At 41.1% G+C, this 23046-nt stretch overlaps 3 protein-coding genes across 8 annotated transcripts in view; 2 read left to right on the top strand and 1 right to left on the bottom strand.

Moving 5' to 3' along the window:
* The first annotated feature begins 16 nt into the window (after positions 1 to 16).
* Positions 17 to 9030, top strand: rnf168 (ring finger protein 168). Of its 3 annotated transcripts, none has more exons than XM_062060687.1 (8): positions 17 to 293; positions 3248 to 3442; positions 3507 to 3708; positions 3793 to 3857; positions 5722 to 5877; positions 6002 to 6084; positions 7495 to 7528; positions 7659 to 9030. In XM_062060687.1, exons 2-8 carry the CDS (start codon positions 3284 to 3286, stop codon positions 8433 to 8435), a joined length of 1476 nt encoding a protein of 491 aa, XP_061916671.1. In that variant the 5' UTR covers positions 17 to 293; positions 3248 to 3283; the 3' UTR covers positions 8436 to 9030. The 3 variants fall into 3 exon arrangements, with proteins under 3 accessions (XP_061916671.1, XP_061916670.1, XP_061916672.1); XM_062060686.1 differs by having other exon boundaries at positions 18 to 298; XM_062060688.1 differs by lacking the exon at positions 17 to 293 and adding an exon at positions 314 to 1272.
* LOC133658538 (transmembrane 4 L6 family member 5) lies at positions 9030 to 19584 on the top strand. 4 transcript variants are annotated; one of them, XM_062060693.1, is made up of 8 exons: positions 9076 to 9309; positions 9371 to 9523; positions 11323 to 11374; positions 11449 to 11649; positions 11740 to 11808; positions 11878 to 12032; positions 12109 to 12301; positions 14298 to 16764. In XM_062060693.1, the coding sequence occupies exons 4-8, from the start codon at positions 11473 to 11475 to the stop codon at positions 14316 to 14318; spliced, it is 615 nt and encodes a 204-aa protein (XP_061916677.1). In that variant the 5' UTR covers positions 9076 to 9309; positions 9371 to 9523; positions 11323 to 11374; positions 11449 to 11472; the 3' UTR covers positions 14319 to 16764. The 4 variants fall into 4 exon arrangements, with proteins under 4 accessions (XP_061916675.1, XP_061916677.1, XP_061916676.1 ...); XM_062060691.1 differs by lacking the exon at positions 11323 to 11374 and having other exon boundaries at positions 9030 to 9112; positions 9186 to 9523; XM_062060692.1 differs by lacking the exon at positions 11323 to 11374 and adding an exon at positions 19307 to 19584 and having other exon boundaries at positions 9076 to 9523; positions 14298 to 14357.
* The window catches only part of ppp1r14ab (protein phosphatase 1, regulatory (inhibitor) subunit 14Ab), a 22788-nt gene continuing 15819 nt past the window's right edge, over positions 16078 to 23046 (bottom strand). The window contains exons 3-5 of the mRNA XM_062060698.1: positions 19301 to 19381; positions 19168 to 19200; positions 16078 to 19104 (exon numbers count right to left, since the gene is read on the bottom strand). Coding sequence (XP_061916682.1) covers positions 18967 to 19104; positions 19168 to 19200; positions 19301 to 19381 — 252 coding nt within the window. The 3' untranslated portion in view covers positions 16078 to 18966. The remainder of the gene's footprint in view (positions 19105 to 19167; positions 19201 to 19300; positions 19382 to 23046) is intronic.

Below are 23046 nucleotides of genomic sequence, written 5' to 3'. Positions count from 1 at the left end.
GCCGGTAACTGCGCGTGCGCACTAGGTCGTCGTGTGGTTCGGGCGGGTAATGGCAGAGATTTTGTGTCGAGTTATTATCAAAATAACGACGTAGCTTCTCTCTGTCGGTAAAACATAGTAGCCTGGTTAACGCCTCAAGTCGGATACTTATTTACAAGCCGAGTGGAAGTATTGACAGTCGGCCCTGTTGTCGACTAACCTTTATGTTAGCTTGACAGCTAACAGGTATATTGATGTTTGGCTCCCATACCGTAGCTAACTTTAGCCTCGACTAAAGCCGCCGACTGTCAAAGGTCAGGTAATGAAAGTTATATAACTTTTAATCACACTACTGTTACTTTATTGGGGGGAATGTTCTTGACAACGTTAGCTAGAGTTACCAGCTAAGCTTTGACTTAACGTTTGTACTTGTCATCTACCTTGTCTTTTCTCTATTTGGGTGTTCGTGTGCTATTATTCCGGTTTGAAATCGGGCTATAATATGCTGAAGACTACATATTTATGTATTTATTTACTGGCACAATATAAACAGATCAAAAGGTAACATTGTAAAAAAAAAAAACAAGAAAAACATGGAAGCAAGAAATTAGTTATGAGAAATAAGTGCAGGTGAGTAAAGAAACCCAAAAAGGCTTATGCAAGGTTCTCACCTAAAGCAGTAAATTAACAAACACATTTAAACATAGTATATAGAAACAATAAGATAACAAGTAGGGCAGCACGGTGGCGCAGGGGTTAGTGCATGTGCCTCACAATACGAAGGTCCTGATTGATTGATTGATTGATTGAAACTTTTATTTGTAGATTGCACAGTTCAGTACATATTCCGTACAATTGACCACTAAATGGTAACACCCGAATACGTTTTTCTACTTGTTTAAGTCGGGGTCCACGTTAATCAATTCATGGTAAAGGACTGAGTAGTCCTGAGTTCAATCCCGGGCTCGGGATCTTTCTGTGTGGAGTTTGCATGTTCTCCCCGTGACTGCGTGGGTTCCCCTCCGGGTACTGCGGCTTCCTCCCACCTCCAAAGACATTCACCTGGGGATAGGTTGATTGGCAACACTAAATTGGCCCTAGTGTGTGAATGTTGTCTGTCTATCTGTGTTGGCCCTGTGATGAGGTGGCGACTTGTCCAGGGTGTACCCCACCTTCCGCCCACGTGCAGCTGAGATAGGCTCCAACAACCCCCACGACCCCAAAAGGGACAAGCGGTAGAAAATGGATGGAAGATAACAAGTAGACTACCTTGTGTGGATTGAGTCTAAGTGGGTATGTGTGTGTGTGTGCGTGTGAGGAAGTAATAGGGCTACATTATAAGGTCGGATTGATTGAGACTTTTATTAGTAGATTGCACAGTGAAGTACATATTCCGTACAATTGACCACTAAATGGTAACACCCGAATACGTTTTTCAACTTGTTGAAGTCGGGGTCCACTTAAATTGATTCATGATGCAGATACATACTATCGTCATAATACAGTCATCACACAAGATAATCATCAGAGTATATACTCAGCATCAAGGGTTGGAATTGGGGGTTAAATCACCAAAAATGATTCCCGGGCGCGGCATCGCTGCTGCCCACTGCTTCCCTCACCTCCCATGGGGTGAACAAGGGGATGGGTCAAATGCAGAGGACAAATTTCACCACACCTAGTGTGTGTGACAATCATTGGTACTTTAACTTTAACTTAAATTTCACCACACCTAGTGTGTGTGACAATCATTGGTACTTTAACTTTAACTTTAACATTGAATTATTTACATAATTTACAATCCGGGGTGTGGGATGGGGGGGGTAGGTTTGGTTGATATCAACACTTCAGTCATCAACAATTGCATCATCAGAGAAATGGACATTGAAACAGTGTAGGACTGACTTGGTAGGATATGTACAGCAAGTAGTGGACATAGAGAGAGAGATCAGAAAGCATAAGAAAAAGTATCTACATTTGATTATTAACAATGTTTAGGTTTGAAGTTGCCTGGAGGTGTTCTTTTAGTGCGGTTTTGAAGGAGGATAGAGATGCCCTTTCTTTTACACCTGTTGGGAGTGCATTCCATATTGATGTGGCATAGAGAGAGAATGAGTTAAGACCTTTGTTAGATCGGAATCTGGGTTTAAAGTGGTTAGTGGAGCTCCCCCTGGTGTTGTGGCTATGGCGGTCATTTACGTTAAGTAGTTTGACGTGTACTTCGGTATCAGGGAGGTGTAGCGGATTTTATAGACTAGGCTCAGTGCAAGTTGCTTTACTCTGTCCTCCACCCTGAGCCAGCCCACTTTGGAGAAGGAACAGATGGAGAATGTTGATTCATCCTTAATCTATGTTTAAAGTTAGTGAGTGAAGATGAGGAGTTTGCAATACATAGGTGACTATTCCCAGAGTAAAGGACCTCTGTGTTTGATGGAGAACTGGCTAAGAGTGATATGGCCAAAGATAGAGCGGAGATTATCAGTTTGTCTAGTATTATGATAATGAACTTGTGAATTGGTCTTAAAATAATCTTTGAAATGTGTAGGAAGCGTATTAGGGAGGTAAGTACATTTATAGATAAAAGAGGACTGAAGTGTGTTGATATCATAAATAGATAGTACATTTAGTTTCCTAAACAAGGGAGCAGATGGAGCCAAATAGTTAGAAGTAGCTATTCTTACAAATGTATTTTGCATAATGAATAATTTGTGTAAATTTGATGGATATGTACTAGCCCAGACAATATTGCAATAGATAAGATATGGATAAATTAAACTGTAATAAAGAGTTAGGAGGCAAACCCATGATTTTTCTGATGATACCAAGAGATCTTGACACTTTATTGGTTACCGAACCTGTGTTCTGTCCCTGACAATTTTTCGTCCACTAGGATACCTAGACATTTGGTAGAAGAAACTTGACTAATTTTGATTCCTCCAATAGAAATCTTAGCACTCTGTTTACAGTGTGTTTTGTTTTTGCTTATGAAACACAATAAAGTTGGATTAGTTTACATTTAGTGATAGCCTATTAACAAGAAACCATTCAAATAGCACAGCTATACCAGAATTAGCTTCCCTAATGAGGTTTTCAAATTCAATTCAAATACATATTGTGAATGCAATAGATCATTTTCAGTAGAAGTATGTTTAATTGTTATGAAACGCATGCTGTTACTTTTAGACAAAATAAAAAATATTCTCTATGGTTAGATCATTCAAACTGTGCTAAGGAATCCGAATCAGGCTGAGATGGATCTTTCTGGCAGGTGGATGCTGCTGTGACAGGCCTCACAGGAGACAAGATGATGTTGCCAGATGCTGATGCAGAGGCGGTTGTGTCAGGTGGCAAAGGGAAGGGGAAGAGAACCAAAACCCTATCATTTGATGACTGTGTGTGTCCGGTGTGCTTGGAGATGTTTTTGGAGCCTGTGACGCTGCCCTGCACACACACGTTCTGCAAGGTAACCGCACGCTGACGCGTCACACTGACGCGGTAACTCTTCACGTATATATTGTACCCGCTAGGTCTGTTTCTTGGAGTCGGTGGACAAAAGCACGCTGTGCTGCCCCCTTTGCAGGAAGAGGGTCTCCACGTGGGCCCGACAGAACAACAAGAACAAGACGCTGGTCAACGAGCAGCTGTGGAGGCAAATTCAGATCAGCTTCCCCCAGCACTGTCAGCGTCGCCTCTGCGGGCAGGACGCCATCACCGAGGACGAAGTGGGAGGTAGGACACACATCATACCATAATTGTAGATGCATTTAGAGCCTTCTCTCTGATAGGTATTGACATTCTAACTCTGTTGCTCAGTGTTTTTCCCCAGGGTCAGTCAGCCTGGAGAGCTGAGACAAGAATATCAGGAGCAGGTCACCAAAGTAAGTTTAGTTTCAATGGAAAACATATTTCTACAATATAAAGGGCCCATTAAAAAAGGCGAGACACCATGCTCAAATCATTTTGTACACCTATAGTTCATTTTAATTCATTAATCTGCCCTCCTGAAACGTTTGAATTTAGTTTGGCAGGTAGGTAAACACTGCACTTCTTCAAATTAAAAATTAAAAACTTTTGACTTTAGCTTGTTTATTGATTGACAGTGAAGTTATTGTAAAACTAAGCAAACAAAGGAAAGTACATTAAGAGACACATGAAGTGCACATATATGTAAGAATCATGTTCAATGGACAATGCAGTTTGGTATAAACTGGGGAAAAAAGCAATGCAGCCATACAGGATCAAGTTTACTTATGCCGCTAGCTTAAAGGGGAACTGCACTTAAAAATCATAAAATGAGCCTGTCATTCACAATTATTATTAAAGACATGACGGTGCATGGATTTTTTTTAATGCATTCTAAATATTAAATAAACGTAAATAAAAGTCCGCTTACAGCGGAGCCAATGGGAGGTCCTCTATTACGCCCATAAAATCCAACAAAGAAAGAAAAAACGCCAACAATACTCCATTTACATTTTGTGATTATTAACCAAGTATTAGTGATATTGTTATTATAAGCGCTAACGCAGACAAATAATTTATTGTGGCACTGTGATCACTACCATGTGTCCGTACGTTTACATCGAGGGGTCTGCTGCTTCCTTGCTTTCTGTAAGTTTATTCTAGATCACAAATCATGCACGTCACCTGGACAGAAAAAGTCTGAATAGGTATTCTGAAAAGTTGGTACACTTTGACAGCCGTTTAGGACCCGAAAATGGGGAGAAAGACACGAAAATATGTTTTGTTTCGTCCTCCCACCCCGTTTCTTCGTGAGGATTATGAGTCTTCATCCAAATGCGAATATATGAACATCCCAGGAGTCGGCATCCTAATGACAGCAGACCTTGTAGAATAAGTGATGTTTTATTATGTTTGTTTGCTCTCATAAAGTCTGCAGTGAGTAAAAATCAGTGATGAAGAAGAAAAAAAGTAAACGTTGATCGTGATGCTTTAATAAAATTAATGTGCCGCGTATGCTTAAAATGATCAAAATACGTAAATAATAAATGTTATTATAAATGTGCCCATTACTACATTACATATATACTTACATAATGTATGTAAAACCTTAATGGAGGTGTTTGAATGTTTATTTAGGGGTTTTATAGGCTCCATTGTAAGATAACTTTTGATCGCATTTATTTAATATTTAGAATGCAAAAAAACCAAAACATCCAATTATCATGTTTTTAATAAGGATTGTGAATAATAGGCAAAATTCCCCCAAAAAAGTGGAGTTCCACTTTAATGCTAACATTCAAAGGAAGATCTAATTGACATGCTAACAAAGATTAGCGTTGCTTTCGTTTTAAACTTGTACTAATGTTCCACAAATGAGATTTTAACGGAACAAAATGAACTTAAAACTGCAAATGCATTCCTATTTACAAGCATATATTCACCAAACAAAACAAATATTGACTGCTAACTTTGTAGGCTCTGCATTGTGTGCGCTGACTAGCTATGGAACAAAACAAATGACAGTCAGTGTTATGTGGAACATGATTACCAGAAGAGGGCAGCACATATATTAACCTGGATGGCAAAGTGTTACCTTCTTGTAACCCCAAATCTTGCAAAAATACAAAATACATTTGAAATAATGAAAATATGTAAACCAGAAATGTGAGCCATGTACTCACTTTTGTGAGGATATGAGTTCCAACTCAAAACATTCTGTGTTAACAAAGATTTTTGATTGTGGACAAAATAAAAGGCGTCACATGTTGTTGGTGTCAGCTGACAGAGGAAAAGCGAGAGCTGGACGAGGAGGAGCAACGGGCCAGCGAGGAGTACATCCAGAGACTCCTGGCCGAGGAGGAGCAGCTGCTGAAGGACGAGAGGAGGAGGCGAGAGGAGGACGAGCGACTGGCCAAAGTGCTCAGCAAAGAACTGGTACGTCTTTGTGTCTCGCTGGGAGAAACATAAAAATGAGTCCCGATGTTGACGAGGAAGTTTTCCAGCTCACTGTGTGTAAGAGGAATCCCATCATCATCATTCTCCTCCATCTTTCTTGTAGAACGCTGCTTCCGTCTCCCAGGACAACCGGCATCCTGACATCACTCCAGCCAAGAAGAAAGTCAACGTAGGACAAATAGAAAAGCAAGTATTTTGTCCTTAGCTGCAAATTTGGATATAGTTCATCATCTTGTGTATTGGAATGCTTTAGAACAGGGGTGCCCAAAGTGGGACGGGGGGCCAAATTTGGCCCGTCCAGTCATTTATTTTGGCCTGCCAAAGGGTGGCTTCCCAAAAGTAGTACATCATATTCATACTGACCTTTTAAGCTTACAAGGGGTGCCCAGATTCGATATTGATATCACATATCAGTCTAATATCAGTATAAAAAACAAGTCTCAAATTACATCATCTTGTATCTAAACTTTCCAAAATTAGTTTTGCTGCAAGCAGTCCTGCAGCGTGTTCACTTGTGCAAAGCTGGACAGCCAGGTAACATCTACATGTCCTCCAATAAGCACACAAGTTTGGTCTTTTTATTTTGTTTTAGTCAAGTCATTTACAAAAGGCAACAATGGGAGGCTAGCAGCTACACAACACCGATGCACAAGCTAGACATTTGTAATAAGTGTTCATATTTGAACAATGTTGTAGTTTAAAACACCACATTTGTCAATATAAACAAGTATTGAATAAATAAATGGTAAATGGGTTATATTTGTATAGCGCTTTTCTACTATTTCCACATTCACCCATTCACATACATCCACACACAGATGGCGGGAGCTGCCATGTAAGGCCCTAACCTCGACCTATCAGTTGCAAGGGTGAAGTGTCTTGCTCAAGGACACAACGGACGTAACTACTATGGCGGAAGCTGGGGATCGAACCAGGAACCATCAAGTTTCTGGAACAGCCGCTTTGCCAACCGAACCACGGTTGCTTTAATTATAGTTGCATAATACTTAAATCTAAAAAGTGTCCAAGTCAGAAGCGTATTAAGGTAACAAACATGTCCGCATCATTTAACATAATGTCATGAGCTTAACATATTTAATATTTAGGATCATTAGGTGTTGCCAAAAATAATAACCGTTCTTGTTCAACTTAAAGACAGTATAAATTCACTCCAGACTGTTAATAATAAACAGATTAGTGTTTTTAATACCTGCCATTGTTCTCTGTTTGACTCCTTATTCTTGACCTAACTTTTTCTAACATTCCACACTACAAAATAATAGAAGTATATATGATTCCTGCTGATATCGTATAGGATCAATATATGGGACATGAAAAAGTTTGGGACACCCTTTACGTTCACACTATCATCGATGGCATGTTCGCACGGCTAACCAGTTGGCTAACTAGTTGCCATCTATCATTGTTACTGGTACTAAACATAGGAACTTTTTGGTTTCACGCTTAGAATTGCTGTTTATGGCCCTTTGGCACATTTTTACTTTGGCTGTTGAGGCAAAAAGTTGGGGACTCCTGTTGTAGAACATTCAGAAGATGTGCTTGTCATGACCTGATTGTGTGTTTGTGCACGTTCAGGTACTTGTATCGTCTTCCGTCTAAATCCAACAAGGTCAGTCATCTTCTACTTCTCTTTTCTACATTTTTATAGCGTGCTGGTGTCACTTTTGCGCTCACGATACACCAAAGTTATTTTTCCACTTTGCCTTTGGAGCCTTTTTCAGTTAGTCAAATGTTTGCAGGAGAACATCCTCCTCTCCGAGGACATGCGTCTCCCTCAGCTGGACTTCTACGGGCCTCCTTCAGCGGACCAGTCAGAAGTTGCGTGCGTCAGTCCACTCTCTGCGTTTTCCCTAGCGGAGGGGGAGGGGCGCGATAGGAGCCTCGCCAGCGGAGGGGGAGGACTCCCTCAGGTGGACTTCTACGGGCCTCCTTCAGCGGACCAATCAGAAGTTGCGTGCGTCAGTCCACTCTCTGCGTTTTCCTTAGTGGAGGGGGAGGGGCGCGATAGGAGCCTCGCCAGCGGAGACGAAGGACCCTCCTCGGTAAAGAGGAAGAGCTCTGAGCTGGAACAGGAGCCGGAGGAGACCTACATCAAGCGAGGGCGAGGTCACTGGCTCCCCCTTTCCTCCTCCTCCTCCTACTCTTCCTCGCCAGAAACCGGAACGACTGTGCTGCGGGGGCTGGTTGAATTGGAGGCGGAGCTTCAGAGCCGGCGGCGTCAGGAGGAGGAGGACCGGCAGATGGCGCTGCTCCTGCAGCAGGAGCTCAACCAGGAGGAGATGCAGCGACACACTGACAGGCGCAAAGGATCTGCCGACGCCTACCCGCTACGACGTAAAAGCCTCGCCCACAGGGCCTCCAGGACTACAAAGACCTCCCCCCCAGCCACCGCCAGCTCTTTTGCTGAGTCCTCTCTGGACTCATCCAGCCCCTCCTCCTCCTCCTCTTCCTCCTCCTCCAGCAGAGGGAGCAAGCAGACCACCCTAACGGACTTGTACCCCAACTTGGGCACCTGAACCCCCCAAACTCTGACTCACTGTTCCCCGACTTCCTGCCCTCAGTCTTGTTTCAGTAATAAAAAACATTTCCACACACCTTAAAACAAAACACTCACGCTCAGTCAGCTCCAGGAGACCAGGACTTAGTCAGGACTGTTTCTCTGCACAGGTGCTTCCTTTTCTAACGTTTAAATTGGTGAAACAAGCTTAAAAGGCGTTGCTATATTTTTTCATTTTTACAAAAATAGAAAGTTGCCTTCTGTTTGCTGTTTTCAGATATTTGCTGCTCAGTAAATTCAGATTTCTTAAATTTTATAGACAAAATGAGTCAATGCATTGAAACACAAGACTCTGCAGGACATTTGTCTCTGAGAGCATTGTCCGGATCATTTTATCGGAATACTCTGTACATCAAACGCCTTATTTTTGCCTTCATTGTAGTGGAGGACTGTAAAGATCCAAGATGGACTGTTTGAACACGGATTACATGAGCTAGTTTAGTTTATGCTGCTGACGAGGTTCCTCTGTTCTGGCCATCAAGCTGGAGCAGTTGTGTGTGGAGTGTGACATCACTTCCTGTTTGGCTGCAGATTCTTTGTCTTTTATAAGAAATAAAAAGCTAAACTGTGCTGAGAAATGTTTTTCCCTGACAAAAAAATTGGCAGGTTTCACTGGTTAAAAGATGGCTTCTGGAGGTAAAACACAACACATTTATTGTTTTTCTTGTTGCCTCATTGTTCACTACTAAATGTCTTATTTTCATCCCAGTTTAGAGGAAGTTCAACCACAGCCCTTGTGGAATGGACCTGTAAATTTATTGCAACATGCAAAATATTTTGCTTGACGCCGACCTCCGAGAGACCTCCTGAACAGTCAGTGAGGTCCACTCAAGGTGATGTGTATCCGTCTGACACCATTGCGACCCAGTCAACATGTCCACTGTCCTCACTCAGGTGTCCTCGCCTCCCAAAACCAGTTCGAGGCGCTGTCCTGTGGGGCCGAGGTTGGTGTTCGATGGCACCGGCAGTGGGTTAAAGGTCAAACATGAGCAGGATTCTTCCCGTGCGGTCCGCCAAAGATACACGGTGACTCATCCTGCAGCTAAAGTAAGACAAACCGCTAGATAAAAAACTGAAAATAGAGAAAAACACGGAAGTGCGCAGAGAAACAGAAGTATATACCCGCTTATCATATTTCTATGACTGACATTCGTCATGTCCTAATTACATATTAGACAACAACGTCTTGAAGCATTATTATTATCCATCCATCCATCCATTTTCTACCGCTTGTGCCGGAGAGTGCTGGAGCCTATCTCAGCTGCTCTCAAGCGGAAGGTGGGTTACACCCTGGACAAGTCGCCACCTCATCACAGGGCCAACACAGAGGAGAACATGCAAACTCCACACAGAAAGATCCCGAGCATGGGGATCGAACCCAGGACCTTCGTATTGTGAGGCTAATGCACTAACCACCGTGCTGCCCTTAATATTATTTGTACCCTAAATACTTTGGAACAGTAATTAATACTAAAGCAGTGGTTTTTATTTATTTTCTGTCACGTCACAGAATTTTTTTCACACCTCCCCGAAGTTAAAGGTGCTGTTTGCAACTTCCTAACAGTTACATTTTTCAAAGCTACAAGTATAACAATAACACCACCTTCTTTTGTTACCTTCAGTGGTTTAACGGAACACATTTGTTTGACAATTGTCTATATTTTTCACAATTACAGTTTTTGCCGGCCCGGATAAAATGATTGGTGTTTACAGCTGTCACTCACTCGGGCTCGTCAACACGTACGCGCAGGCAGCGTGTGCACACATACAAAAGCAGTCCAAGAGAAGCAACTAACAAGTTGCAGTCATTTTGCTGTTACGATGGAATATACATTCAATGACAGCTAATGCTAGCTATCCAAATTGCTGTAATTAGCTAACAACACCTAAAAGCTAATGTGTTAATTATATCATTACGTAGAAGAAGCCGTGAGAGGGCGGGATATACAGTGTAAAATACATTGGCCTTTAGGCATCTGTGTAAATGTTGCAAACAGCCATTTAATATATATATTTTTTATCTGTATATGCCAAGATTGTGTTTTACTAACTCGAAAGATGCTATTACGCTGTTGCCTTTCACGACCCCCTTTTCCCGACACCTCTCTGGGCCCCACCAGGAGTGCCTGCCCCACTATTAAAGAAGCACTGCGTTGGTCAAAGTAAAAATTTTCTAGGGAACAGACAATTTCATGCCCCCCTGTAGTGACTGGATATATGCGATTACACTATTGCCTCTCAGGCCCCACCACACTATTTGAGAAGCACTGTACTAAAGCAACAGTAAGTGATGAGCACTGAACTGGCAGCACGGATGCCAATGCTAACAACACAGGACACGTCCAGGCTGGTTCACCTAAATGGAAGCGCTCTTGTCGCCATGGTAACTACAGAGATGGTATTCCTTTAATACGAGTCATATTTTCATCTACACTATAGTGTTTCAAATTGCTGCTTTCATAGTGTCAAATGTTGTCCAGTGATGCAAACATTTCCTCTGCGTTATTTGCGACCACAAGACACTTCCTATACCCTTATAAGGAAGCCTGGACGTATCCATGTGTGTCTGGTGTCCACTTATAAACACCTCAGCTTCCTCTTTAAGCGTGACTTCAAGGTGGACGACTAATCTGTTGGACATCTTCACAGTGAGTGGACCTGCCCTTACAGTTATGATATATAGCTTTTATTTTTCCTGAATATTCTAAAGTGTGTAATGTTATGAAACTGTCCTTACATCTATGATATATAGCTTTTTATTTTTGTGAATATTCTACTGTGTTTATGTGATGGATGGCGTCTTCCATAAAAGAGTAGATTTCAAAGATGTTGTTAAATCATTTCAGTGTATGTGGATATCAACAAATGATTACATGACTACAAGAGAGCCCCTCATTGGTGAGTTGCTGTTGCTCGAAAGCTGATGTTTGTTGTCGCTGGAAGTAAGTTCTAGTAAGTTCTCTTGTGTGCAGCACGACCGTAGAAAGTTTGAGAAGATGTGCGTGTCGAGGTGTCTGCGCTGCGTGGGCGTGTTCCTGGTTGCCTTGGCGATCGTCTGCGTGCTGGCCAACATCCTGCTGCTGTTCCCCGAGATGAAGGTCCGCTTCCTGCTGGAGGGTCACGTGACCAGAGAGGCCACCTGGGCCACAGGGCTGTGGAGCTCTGGCGTCCTGGTGAGTTGACGAGGAAGATCGTGGTTGTTTTTGTCCTGTGACGTTCTTGTTCCTCTCTGAGGTTCTCGTGGTGACTTTGGGGTTTTGCAGGTTCTACTCGGAGCTCGAGCGTTTGTGCGTAGCAGCCAAACACGAGGCTGCTGTGCCTTCAGGGGTCAGGTAAGCGTCTGGTGGTCACATGACACGAGGACCATAACGTAAATAACGGTGTTGTGGTCGTCTGTCCAGATGTTGCGTCAGGCGCTGTACTCGTGTTTGTGTCTGCTGGCGGCTGGCATGTGTTGTCTGGTCAGCGCCACAGGACTTGTTCAAGGTCCTCTTTGTCTCTACAACACCACATCTGGACCGGCCTGGGGGGTCCCGCTCAAACCCACCGCAGACCAGTAGGACATTAGCGCACACACACACAATTTATCCGGTCCAGTGTCGAACTGTGCCACTAAGTGTGTGTCCTGGCAGGGACGCTGGGTATCTGTACAACAGGACTCTGTGGTCAGGAGTGTGTTTGGAGCCCGGGGGTGTGGTCCTTTGGAACGTGGTTCTCTTCAGTGTGCTGGGGGGCGCCAGTGGGCTCCAGATGGTCCTCTGTGGCGCCAACGTCCTCAACGCGCTGCTGGGACTCGTCCTGGGACGAGGCGCATCCAACAACAAGGTGACTTTGACTCTTTTAGGATGTGTCCTCATGTATGATGGCAAAACCTTTCCAAATGCTCCAAACACAGATATGTCGTAAACAACATTAAATAAATACAAGAACAAAATCATAAACCACACACAAACCTCCAAAAATAACTGCATGGGAGAATCGCTACCGGGACCACCCGACTTCAGGGATATTTTGTCTTTAAAGACAAGAGCGGGGTGCCCGGAGTAAAGTTGGCAGAATGATAAAGAACAATTGTATTTATATCTTTGTTTAACACTACTTGCTGTAATATTTGACATTGTAGTGTAGTTATGATTGGCCTCAAAGGGCCACTTGTTACAGCGAATAATATATTAAATTTGCCTATGCATTTGATTATTTATATATATATATATATATATATATATATATATATATATATATATATATATATATATATATATATATATATATATATATATATATACACTACTGTCACCCAAACAATTTTGTGGAATAGCCTTCATTTCTAAGAACAAGAATAGACTGTCGAGTTTCAGATGAAAGTTCTCTTTTTCTGGCCATTTTGAGCGTTTAATTGACCCCACAAATGTGATGCTCCAGAAACTGAATCTGCTCAAAGGAAGGTCAGTTTTGTAGCTTATGTAACGAGCTAAACTGTTTTCAGATGTGTGAACATGATTGCACAAGGGTTTTCTAATCATCAATTAGCCTTCTGAGCCAATGAGCAAACACATTGTACCATTAGAACACTGGAGTGATAGTTTCTGGAAATGGGCCTCTATACACCTATGTAGATATTGCACCAAAAACCAGACATTTGCAGCTAGAATAGTCATTTACCACATTAGCAATGTATAGAGTGTATTTCTTTAAATTTAAGACTAGTTTAAAGTTTTCTTCATTGAAAAGTACAGGGCTTTTCAATGTGACCCCAAACTTTTGAACGGTAGTGTATATATATACTGTATATACACACACACACACAGTATGTATATACTGTATATATACATACACACACACAGTATATATACATATATATACATACATACATACACAGTAATTATATATATTCACACATATATATATATATATATATATGTGTGTATATATATAATTACTGTGTATGTATGTATGTATATATATATATATATATGTGTGTATGTATATAATTACTGTGTATGTATGTATATATATATATATATATATGTGTGTGTGTGTGTGTGTGTGTGTGTGTGTGTGTGTGTGTGTGTGTGTATATATATATATGTATATATATATATGTGTATATATATATATGTATATATATATATATATATACATACACACATGTATGTATGTATGTGGGTGTGTATATATATATATATATATGTATGTATGTATGTATACATACATACACACACATTAGCCAACTAGCTAGCTAGCTTACTTGTCATCGCCTGCGTTAGCTCTCCGAGCTGTGCACCGTTTGCTGCTAATCATGTTTGGATGATTACAATCCGAACACTAAGTTCCAAACTTGTTGTATTTCTAGAGTATTTATTAGTAGCCATTTAGAAGGTATATTTTTGACGTGACGGATTGTAAACAGAGGTCACAACAGCTGAAGTATATTACCCGAGGGGGCGTGGCTACAGGATAGAGTTGTCAAATGAGAATGGTTTTCTGAGTTCTTTGCATGCATGTTATAGACTTTTATATTACATTTTCAATGATAATAATGTTAGTAAATTATCTATTAATGAAATTATGTGGTACATGACATGGAACGTGTGTCTAAAAAACAGGAACAAGTGATTGGTAGATGAAAATAAATCCAGAACTAAAAAAAAAAAAAAAAGGAATTTTTATTGCAGGAAATGTAGTCTTGATTTTCTTGTGCTGATAGAAATGTTCCTCTTCTTTTTCAATTTTCCTCTTTTTTTTTTTCTCTCAAAGGGTGCTCACAAGCCTGACTTTTAGATTTGTTTGTATTTTATCAAAGTGTGTGTGTGTGTTTCAGGTGGTCCCAGTTTCAGTGTGACCCCCAACAACACCACAGCTGTGGTCCTTCTCCACTCAAGTAATCTTGTCTTTAGTGGTACAGCACTGATGCACTTTTACAACAAGTTAAGCTCCTTACCATGAAACTTGAAAACAAATGAAGCTTGTTTCCGCATAATTAAGCACATTCTCCTACTACTGACTACACATTTTAAGCATTCTAATATGTTGGAAAAACATTTTTGTTTAGTATTTTGCGTAAATTCTATTAACCTGTTTTATTGGAATAATTTATTAGTTTAATATTTTGTAAATGTAACCCTCAGGGGACAAAGGCTGACTTTTTTCCCCCCTTGAGTACATTTTTGCTGTATTTTTGGATATGTTTGTTGTGTTATTCTATTACACATGATTTGTCCTAAGACAGTTTTTTCCTGTCAAATTTTAAAATTCCAATGTTCAATTATTCGATAGATGTACAATAACAATACCCCATAGCCAAACAGAACGTTTAAGTCCTTTTTTTTTTCCAAAAATGTTGGATTCATATTTTTTGCCTAGATTTCTCAATCAACATAAGTCTTAGACAAAAATACCAAACATGGAATGTTCTGTTTTCTTAATCCTTTGAAGGCCTTTCAAATTAGTCTATCATTTGTTCATTCATTTTCAATTTACAACTGAAAAAACAAAAAAAATGTTTTTTTCCAATATTTGCTACGAAAAACAGATGAGAAATATTTTTTCTAATTTCTGATTTTGTGCACAATTGGAAAATGGACAAAACGAATAACCGGTTATTTCCTGCTAATCTATTTGAGACACAAGTTTACCCGGAAGTAGTTTTACGTGGACTTGGGCTTGCAGGTAAACAAACGTAAAAGAAGACAGGAGGACCATTTCATCGAACTGGTGGAAGAAAAAAAACGCTCAGTTACCACAAATAAGAAGCCAGTTGACCGCTTGTGCCTTTGAGCGCAGTTAAATAATATTCCACTAGATGGCAGCAGGTAGCTAAGGCCTTGTTAGTCCCACAATATAATTAGAACATTTTGAATCACTGATGTAGCAGTGACAAATGTAGATGAATATCTGCTAAAGGAAATCTAAAAATGTGGCCGCTATAAAGACGTTTATTTGCATCTCCGTATAAGGAAATGGCAACGCAACATGACGTCTTGTTCCATACAGCGTTTCATCGGATATCGCAGTTATATCTGGATTTTTAAAAATGCATATTTTTCATGTTTGGCTAGGCAAAAATAAAGAAATTCCATATGCTCAACTTGATTTACACTCCATCAGTCCTCCTGTCTTCTACGTTTGTTTACCTGCAAACCTAAATCCCCGGGAAACTACTTCCGTATAAACTTGGTGCCTAAAATGGATATGCAGAAAATAAGTTAATATGCCCGTTATCCATTTTGTCCATTTTCCAGTTGTGCACAAAATTTAAAATTAGAAAAAGTATTTGTGATTCGTTTTTTGTTTTGTTTTGGGTCTGTAAACAAAGAGTGAAACTAGTTGTTGTTTAGTATTACATTGAAATGATTCTTTTGATCAAATAATGTCACCATTTTCATTTAGTAACATTTGCATAACATGGTTTATTTTACTCATTTAAATCTTGGACATTATCTGATAAAGGGCTTCCAAAATGGTCAAAAATTTAAAAAAGAAAACATTACCGGGTACATGTTTGATATTTTGGTCTAAGACGGAAGTTTAAGAAATTGGAGCATAAAAAAAAGGTTTTTAATTCCCTTCACTTTTATGTCTTGTTTGACTTTATAGATAATTTAATTTGAATGTCCCCAGAGTATTGATTATTAGTTTGTCCCTGATCAATAATATGTATAAAGATGAAATAAAGTGTATTGATAGACCTGTCTTGTTAATAAATGTATGACACTTGGACCGCAGTATAGTCCTCAAACAGCAGGGGGCGATGTTGGTTGACGTAAAAGGCCCCACGTGGGCAGTTGAGTTGTAAAGTGATTAGAAATATTGCTTTTGGACATTTGTGTTTAATTTAAAACCATGTACAAACATTTTAAGAAAGAAGATGAGAACCAAAGTAAAGGCCAAAAGAGATGTAAACAGGTGCATCATGTAACTGTAAACAAGGCTTGAGGATGGAATGTGTGTCATCCAGGAAGTGCTTGTTTCTTCGCGCACACACACTGTGGCGCTGTTGTGAAGGTCAGTGTAGTGACCTGTGTGTTTGCACTAGCAACATGAGTGAAACCAGCAGGAATGGAAAAAGCACAGATGTTACCACTTCCACTGACCAGAATCACACATCTGATCTGTCACACATCCGTGTGTGTGTGTGTTCTTGTATTTCTACCCTTCTTGAGACATCAACAAGGAAAAGTACCTCCCATATGAGGACCGGTGAACAAGTGATGACATAAATCATGGTCCTAATAACATTGCATCTAATAGAGAATGTCTCATTTGCACCCCTGGTGGTGAAATGTATCAAAAAGGAGGGATTTTTCAACTTGACTGTGTGTCGGTTTTAAAAGTGTTACCCCTCTGGTCAACATGAAATAAGTGTGTATAAGAAATTTAAATGCGCCCCCTTTGGCCAAAATAAATACAAAAATAAAATAAATATGTATATAGAGACATACTGTAATAACGAAGTAAATAATGAAGATTAAAAACCTAAAAGCTTACCTTTTTAATATTTGCAAAGTATGTATATATTATTAATGTTGTAAATACACATCTTTATATATCTAGAAAGGGTGGTCCTAAAGAGGGAGGAATTTTTCGTATGTCTCAAGAAGGTAACAAATACAAAAATGAGTGTGTGTGTGTGATGGCAGATGTGATAGGGTGGTTTCAGGTGTGTTTTGTTTCCCTTTATTGCTGAGGTGGACGTTCAGCGCGTTTGGAAAAAGACCGTCACTCTTCTTTTCGGCTTGTTTGCTTTCCAGTCTGTCCCCTCCCTGACGGGGGGTGTATGGAGAGAAATTACTGTCTAGTTATGCAACCAAACAAAACAAGATTTGACCAAAAAAAATAAAAAATGTTTTGCTTTCAACTCCTCTTCAATTTTGTGGGCGGAGCCTCCTCTGAACAATATGTAAGCAGCCTTTTTGGAGGGAAATGACCAAATACTAGGGCTGGTTGTTACTGTCCCCAAAAAAGTCTTCTAACATAACTGAGGCATAAGGACGCAAAATTAGCATGCCAACGTTAGCACGCTAACAATTAGCATGTGTCACGTGCCAAGTTATACGACTGAGGTGTACTCTGGCAAAATAGGCTAAAAAGTTTAGCATGTTAACCTTAGCGTGTGTCAAGTACCAAGTTATGACTTTGAGGTGGACGACTGCAAAATAGGCTAAAAAAAAAAAAGGGAGCATGCTAACAGTTAGCATGTGCCACATTCCAAGTTTATAACTAAGGAGTATATGCCTGAGAAATGAGCTAAAAAAAAAAGTTAGCATGCTAACAGTATATGTCAGACCTGGGCAAATTAAGGCCCGGGGGCCACATGTGGCCCGTTAAGCTTTTCAATCTGGTCCGCCGGACATTCCCAAATAATTTTTTTAGATCTTTAAGATGGAAAGTGTAGCCGCCATTATGATGTGCGGGGATGTTTTCAAATTACCATAAGTCTTGAACTATACGACGTATTTCAATGGTTAGAATCTGCGCTTTTGCATGATATTTTAGTGACTAGTGTTGCCCTGATACCAATATTATTTCGATACTTTTCTGTACTTTTCGATACTTTTCTAAATAAAGGGGACCAGAAAAAATTGCATTATTGGCCTTATTTTAACAATAAATCTTAGGGTGTGGCAGACCGGTACTTTTCAGAGGCGGTACCATACCGAAAGGTAGTTAAGGAGCGCTGTAAGTGGCTGATCCGTTGGCGGTCCCGTCTTGTCTACCTGTAACGTATGTCTGCTCTTAGTGGGACTGTGCCGAAAATGAAATTTCAGTTCTTATGTGTCTTGTACATGTTAAAGAATGGACAATAATAAAGCATCTTGAATATGCTTCATTGGTATCGCGGTACTATACTAATACCCGTATACCGTACAACCCTACTAGTTACTATGGTAATCTACGTCACAGCAGGTCAGACGAGGCACCAAGCAGTGTGGGTGGGGAGCGTTTCCACAGAGTGTTTCCAGAGCGGCCAGCCTGAAATGATTTTTACAAGAAAGTTCTCAAGCTTAGTGATGTATCACATATATCAGATTGTAGGTGTTTGTTGTTTTTTTACCCTTCGCGTTCATATTTCGCTGTGTTTGTTGCATTTGGCTTGATTGTAAAATATGTCGATTGAGAGGGGATGTGACGTTCATATGTTCTCAATATTCCCCCCCAGTCAAAATAATTGCCCAGGCCTGGTATATGTCATGTACCAAGTTATATGACTCAGCAAAAAACTCAGCACATTGTTACCATGCTAATAGTTAGCAGGTATCACGTGCTATGTTAAATAACAAAAGTGTATGGCTTTAATAGTAGCTCAAATAAAAATAAAAAGTTTATTTTCTTTAAAATTGTTATTTTTCAAATACATTTTTAAGTTAAAAAAAAATTGTTTTGTTTGGTTGCATAAAAAGGCACACATTTCTCTCCATGGATATGCTGCAAGGGCGGGGAGGAAGGAAGGGGTTGGGGGGCATTTAAAGGGAGTGGGTGCGCTTGCTTTGTCAGTGCAGCACCTCCCTGTCGGATGATCCGGGGCGGGCGGGGTAGATGTGTAGCTGCGGGAGGTCGATGCCGTCGTTGTGGAGCTCCTCTTGCTTCTGTAAGCCGTGAAGTTTCACCAGCAGCTCGCTGATGAACACCTGACACACACACACACACTCTTAAAGGTGTTTTAAAAGTGATGCATGCTGGGATGTTTTTACCTCCGTGTTGTTGTTACACGACTGAAGAATCTCCTGGAAAAGGAACACACACATCAAGACACAACCACACACTGATGATGATGTGTTCCTTTACCCATGTGTTGATTATTACAGCTGGTTTTGTTCTTTGTACCTGCAGTCTTTGCATCCTCTCGCCATCCGTCTTCAGGTCCAGAAGGTGATCGATGTTCACCTCCTCGGGCATGTCCTCCTCCTGAGGAGCAGATCAAAGTCAGACTCACGTTCTTCTATGAAATCGAACATAAACTATATTGCCAAAAGTATTTGGCCACCCATCCAAATGATCAGAATCAGGTGTCCTAATCACTTGGCCCGGCCACATGTGTATAAAATCAAGCACATAGGCATGATTTCGTCTGTGAAAGAATGGGTCGCTCTCAGGAGCTCCGTGATTTCCAGCGTGGAACTGTCAAAGGATGCCACCTGTGCAACAAATCCAGTCGTGAAATTTCCTGGCTCCTAAATATTCCAATATATAAGAAAATGGAAGAGTTTGGGAACAGCAGCAACTGAGTCACAAAGTGGTCACGTAAACTGACAGAGAGGGGTCAGCGGATGCTGAAGTGCAAAGACTTTCTGCACAGTCAGTTGCTACAGAACTCAAAACTTCATGTGACTTTCCAATTAGCCCACATACAGTACGCAGAGAGCTTCATTAAAATGGGTTTCCATGGCCGAGCAGCTGCATCTAAGCCATGTTTTGGTCTTGTCCCCATTTGCTGGACTATTGGACAACTATTTTCAAACACCTTGCTAAGGCATTGGATTTAAACCTGACACCATGTGCAGAAATGGCCATTTTTGGGACGGTATCAGATCCCCAAATAAGGAGAAAATTTAAGGATAGTATCGCCTTTGCATCCTTATTAGCACGTAGGAGAATTTTGCTGGAGTGGAAGTCACCATTTTGCCCCAAAGCCTCCTTATGGCTTAAAGACCTTATGATTTATTTAGATCTGGAGAAAATAAAGTTCAATCTTAGGGGGGCACCTGGGAAGTTTTATTCTGTTTGGGGCGGTGTGGTTGACTACATAGCTAAATTAAAGACGCTATAGGACACATTAAAAGTTCACCCTTCACAAACCAGCTTCCTTTTTTATTTTTTATTTACATTTATTCTGGGTGTATATTTACTACCTGCCTATGTTGAGAAGAAAGTGATGTACTAATTATTTTCCATTTGTGACTGTACCTTTAACTTATTTAGGACCTGGGGGGGGTTGGGTTGTGTGTATGCGGTGTGTGTTGGGTTGCTGTTCTTGGAAGTGGGTGGGGAGAAAAAAAAAAAGGAAAATGTGATTACTGTTCTATTGTATAGTGTAATACCTGTCAAATTCAATAAAAACATTTATTTAAAAAAAAAAAAGGGTTTCTATGGCCGAGCAGCTGCATCTAAGCCATACATCACCAAGTCTAATGCAAAGCGTGGGATGCAGTGGTGTAAAGCACGTCGCCTCTGGACTCTGGAGCAGTGGAGGCACGTTTTCTGGAGTGATGAATCACGCTTTAGCGTCTGGCAATCTGATGGACCAGTCTGGGTTTGGAGGTTGCCAGGAGAACGCTACATTTCGGACTGCATTGTGCCGAGTGTTAAATTTGGTGGAGGAAGAATTACGGATTGGGGTTGTATTTCAGGAGTTGGACTTGGCCCCTTAGTTCCCGTGTAAGGAACTTTGAATGCTCCAGGATACCAAAACATTTTGGACAATTCCATGCTCCCAACCTTGTGGGAACAGTTTGGAGCGGGCCCCTTCCTCTTCCAACATGACTGTGCACCAGTGCACAAAGCAAGGTCCATAAAGACATGGATGACAGAGTCTGGTGTGGATGAACTTGACTGGCCTGCACAGAGTCCTGACCTGAATCCGATAGAACACCTTTGGGATGACTGAGAGCCAGGCCTTCTCGACCAACATCAGCGTGTGACCTCACCAATGCGCTTTTGGAAGAATGGTTGAAAATTCCTACAAACACACTCCGCAACCTTGTGGACAGCCTTCCCAGAGGAGTTGACGCTGTAATAGCTGCAAAAGGTGGACCAACGTCATATTGAACCCTATGGGTTAGGAATGGGATGGCACTTCAAGTTCTTATGTGAGTCAAGGCAGGTGGTCAAATACTTTTGGCAATATAGTGTATTATGACACAATAATAAGCGCGGACTCTGCCTGCACTACCTGTGTGTGCCGCTAGGAAGATGCCTTCATGTGCGTGTGTGTAAAGGACATACTTCGAATTGCACACACACGTAAAAATATTATGTGTTTATTTGTCATCCCTTGCCCCTAATTACTGTTTCCTGTCATTTCCCTGCAGCCTCTTCTCCATATATGGTCAACAGGAAGCACACGTTACACTACAGGTAAATTGTGTGTGAGTGAGAGAGAGAGAGAGAGAGATATCAATCAGCTGATCTGGAATGCGTTTGCATTGATTATTGATGAGTTGTTATAGTCAACGTTCTCACGTCGTAAGTGTGTGTCGGTTGGGTGCTAGGCTCCGCCCCCTGTTGTTTATCAGCTGCAGACATCAGCGTGATGTCATCATGACTAACTAGCAAAAGTGTGTGTGTTTGCGTTATTGTTCAATGACTGATGTGGTGTCAGCAAGTGTCTCTGCGCGCGCACACACACACACACACTCTCTAATCTGTGTGTTGATCTTTGTCAGCTTTATAATAGAAGCTCCAATTGACCTCGATGGCTTAGTTTGTGTGTTGTGTGTGTGGCGAGGCACACACCCCAGCTAAGTCCACATGTACACAGATATTACTACAAGTGCACATATTTCTACCTGCCAGGGTCAAATGCAGCCGTTAGGCCAATCAGAAGCATTAAAGGTTGATCAGCGGATGGTCAGCCAATCAAGTGACATGTTTGCCAATATGATCGCTTTTAAAGTTCATATTGTTCCAAGTGACATGTTTGCCAATATGATCGCTTTTAAAGTTCATATTGTTCCAACTGGTGATGACATCATTGATCATGATCAAAAAGATGGAATTAATTATGATCAAGTAAAGCATTATGTTGTAAATGTGTGTTATTGCTACATGGATGTGTGTGCGTGTTGTGACTGGTGACATATGGAACCATCCCCCCTTTTCTTGTCCCCTCCCCCGGCCAATACACACGTACACACACACACACACACACACACACAGATGTCTTACTAAATCAATAGCACTAATAGCTGTTGGCGTCCGTCTTCTTTGTCCTCTTCCTGTTTCTGTTGAGCCTCATTTGCATGTTGCACTGATTGGCTATCACTTTAACGACACCGCGACGACATCATCAATTACAGCAGAGAGATGATTGGCTCTCCGTGGACGAAAAGCGGCGCTAAGCGTTGGCGTGACGTCACCAGCTTGGCGTGGCTGCTGCTGTGACCTTTAACCTCTTCGCTCGGCTGGCTGATGTGGACGGTGACTTTGTGTGACATCTCCGTTCGCGAAGTAAAACTTTACCCGGGCGACGCACTCATGCACAGTGAATCGTGCACACACACACACACACAATGCTTTGTCTGCGCCCATTGCCGTTTGGTTTTCAAGTGTAAAAAGACGCAAAGCTGTGTTGATAGCATGTATTCATGCATGGTGACTTCCTGGGAACACTATTTTATTTAGTCGTCATTATTGAAGTTTATTGTGGAAACGTTCTTTATATCATCTTTTCTGCGTGTGTGTTTGTGTGTGGGTACGTTACGTGCGCGCCCAGATGGTCGTGTATGTCTGACAGGAAATGAACCAAACAGGCAGATGTGATTATCTATTTATCACCGGACACTCATTACCTGGCTAATATCAGGGGACAAATGATGGTCTTCATCTATTATGCATTGGTGTGTGTGTGTGTG

Source organism: Entelurus aequoreus, linkage group LG10 (assembly GCF_033978785.1).
Source record: "Entelurus aequoreus isolate RoL-2023_Sb linkage group LG10, RoL_Eaeq_v1.1, whole genome shotgun sequence".
NCBI lineage: Eukaryota > Metazoa > Chordata > Actinopteri > Syngnathiformes > Syngnathidae > Entelurus > Entelurus aequoreus.
The sequence above is the reverse complement of the archived record's forward strand: the minus strand, read 5'-3'. Positions and strand labels throughout refer to the sequence as shown.

Excerpts from the sequence above, each read along its gene's own strand:
- rnf168 (XM_062060687.1), top strand. The coding sequence starts at position 3,284 with ATGATGTTGCCAGATGCTGATGCAGAGGCGGTTGTGTCAGGTGGCAAA. Across the intron at positions 3,709-3,792 it reads CACCGAGGACGAAGTGGGAG|TGTTTTTCCCCAGGGTCAGT; the intron begins GTAGGACACACA and ends TCTGTTGCTCAG. Across the intron at positions 6,085-7,494 it reads AACGTAGGACAAATAGAAAA|GTACTTGTATCGTCTTCCGT; the intron begins GCAAGTATTTTG and ends GTGCACGTTCAG.
- LOC133658538 (XM_062060692.1), top strand. The coding sequence starts at position 9,350 with ATGTCCACTGTCCTCACTCAGGTGTCCTCGCCTCCCAAAACCAGTTCG. Across the intron at positions 11,650-11,739 it reads TGTGGAGCTCTGGCGTCCTG|GTTCTACTCGGAGCTCGAGC; the intron begins GTGAGTTGACGA and ends GGGGTTTTGCAG. Across the intron at positions 12,302-14,297 it reads GAGGCGCATCCAACAACAAG|GTGGTCCCAGTTTCAGTGTG; the intron begins GTGACTTTGACT and ends TGTGTGTTTCAG.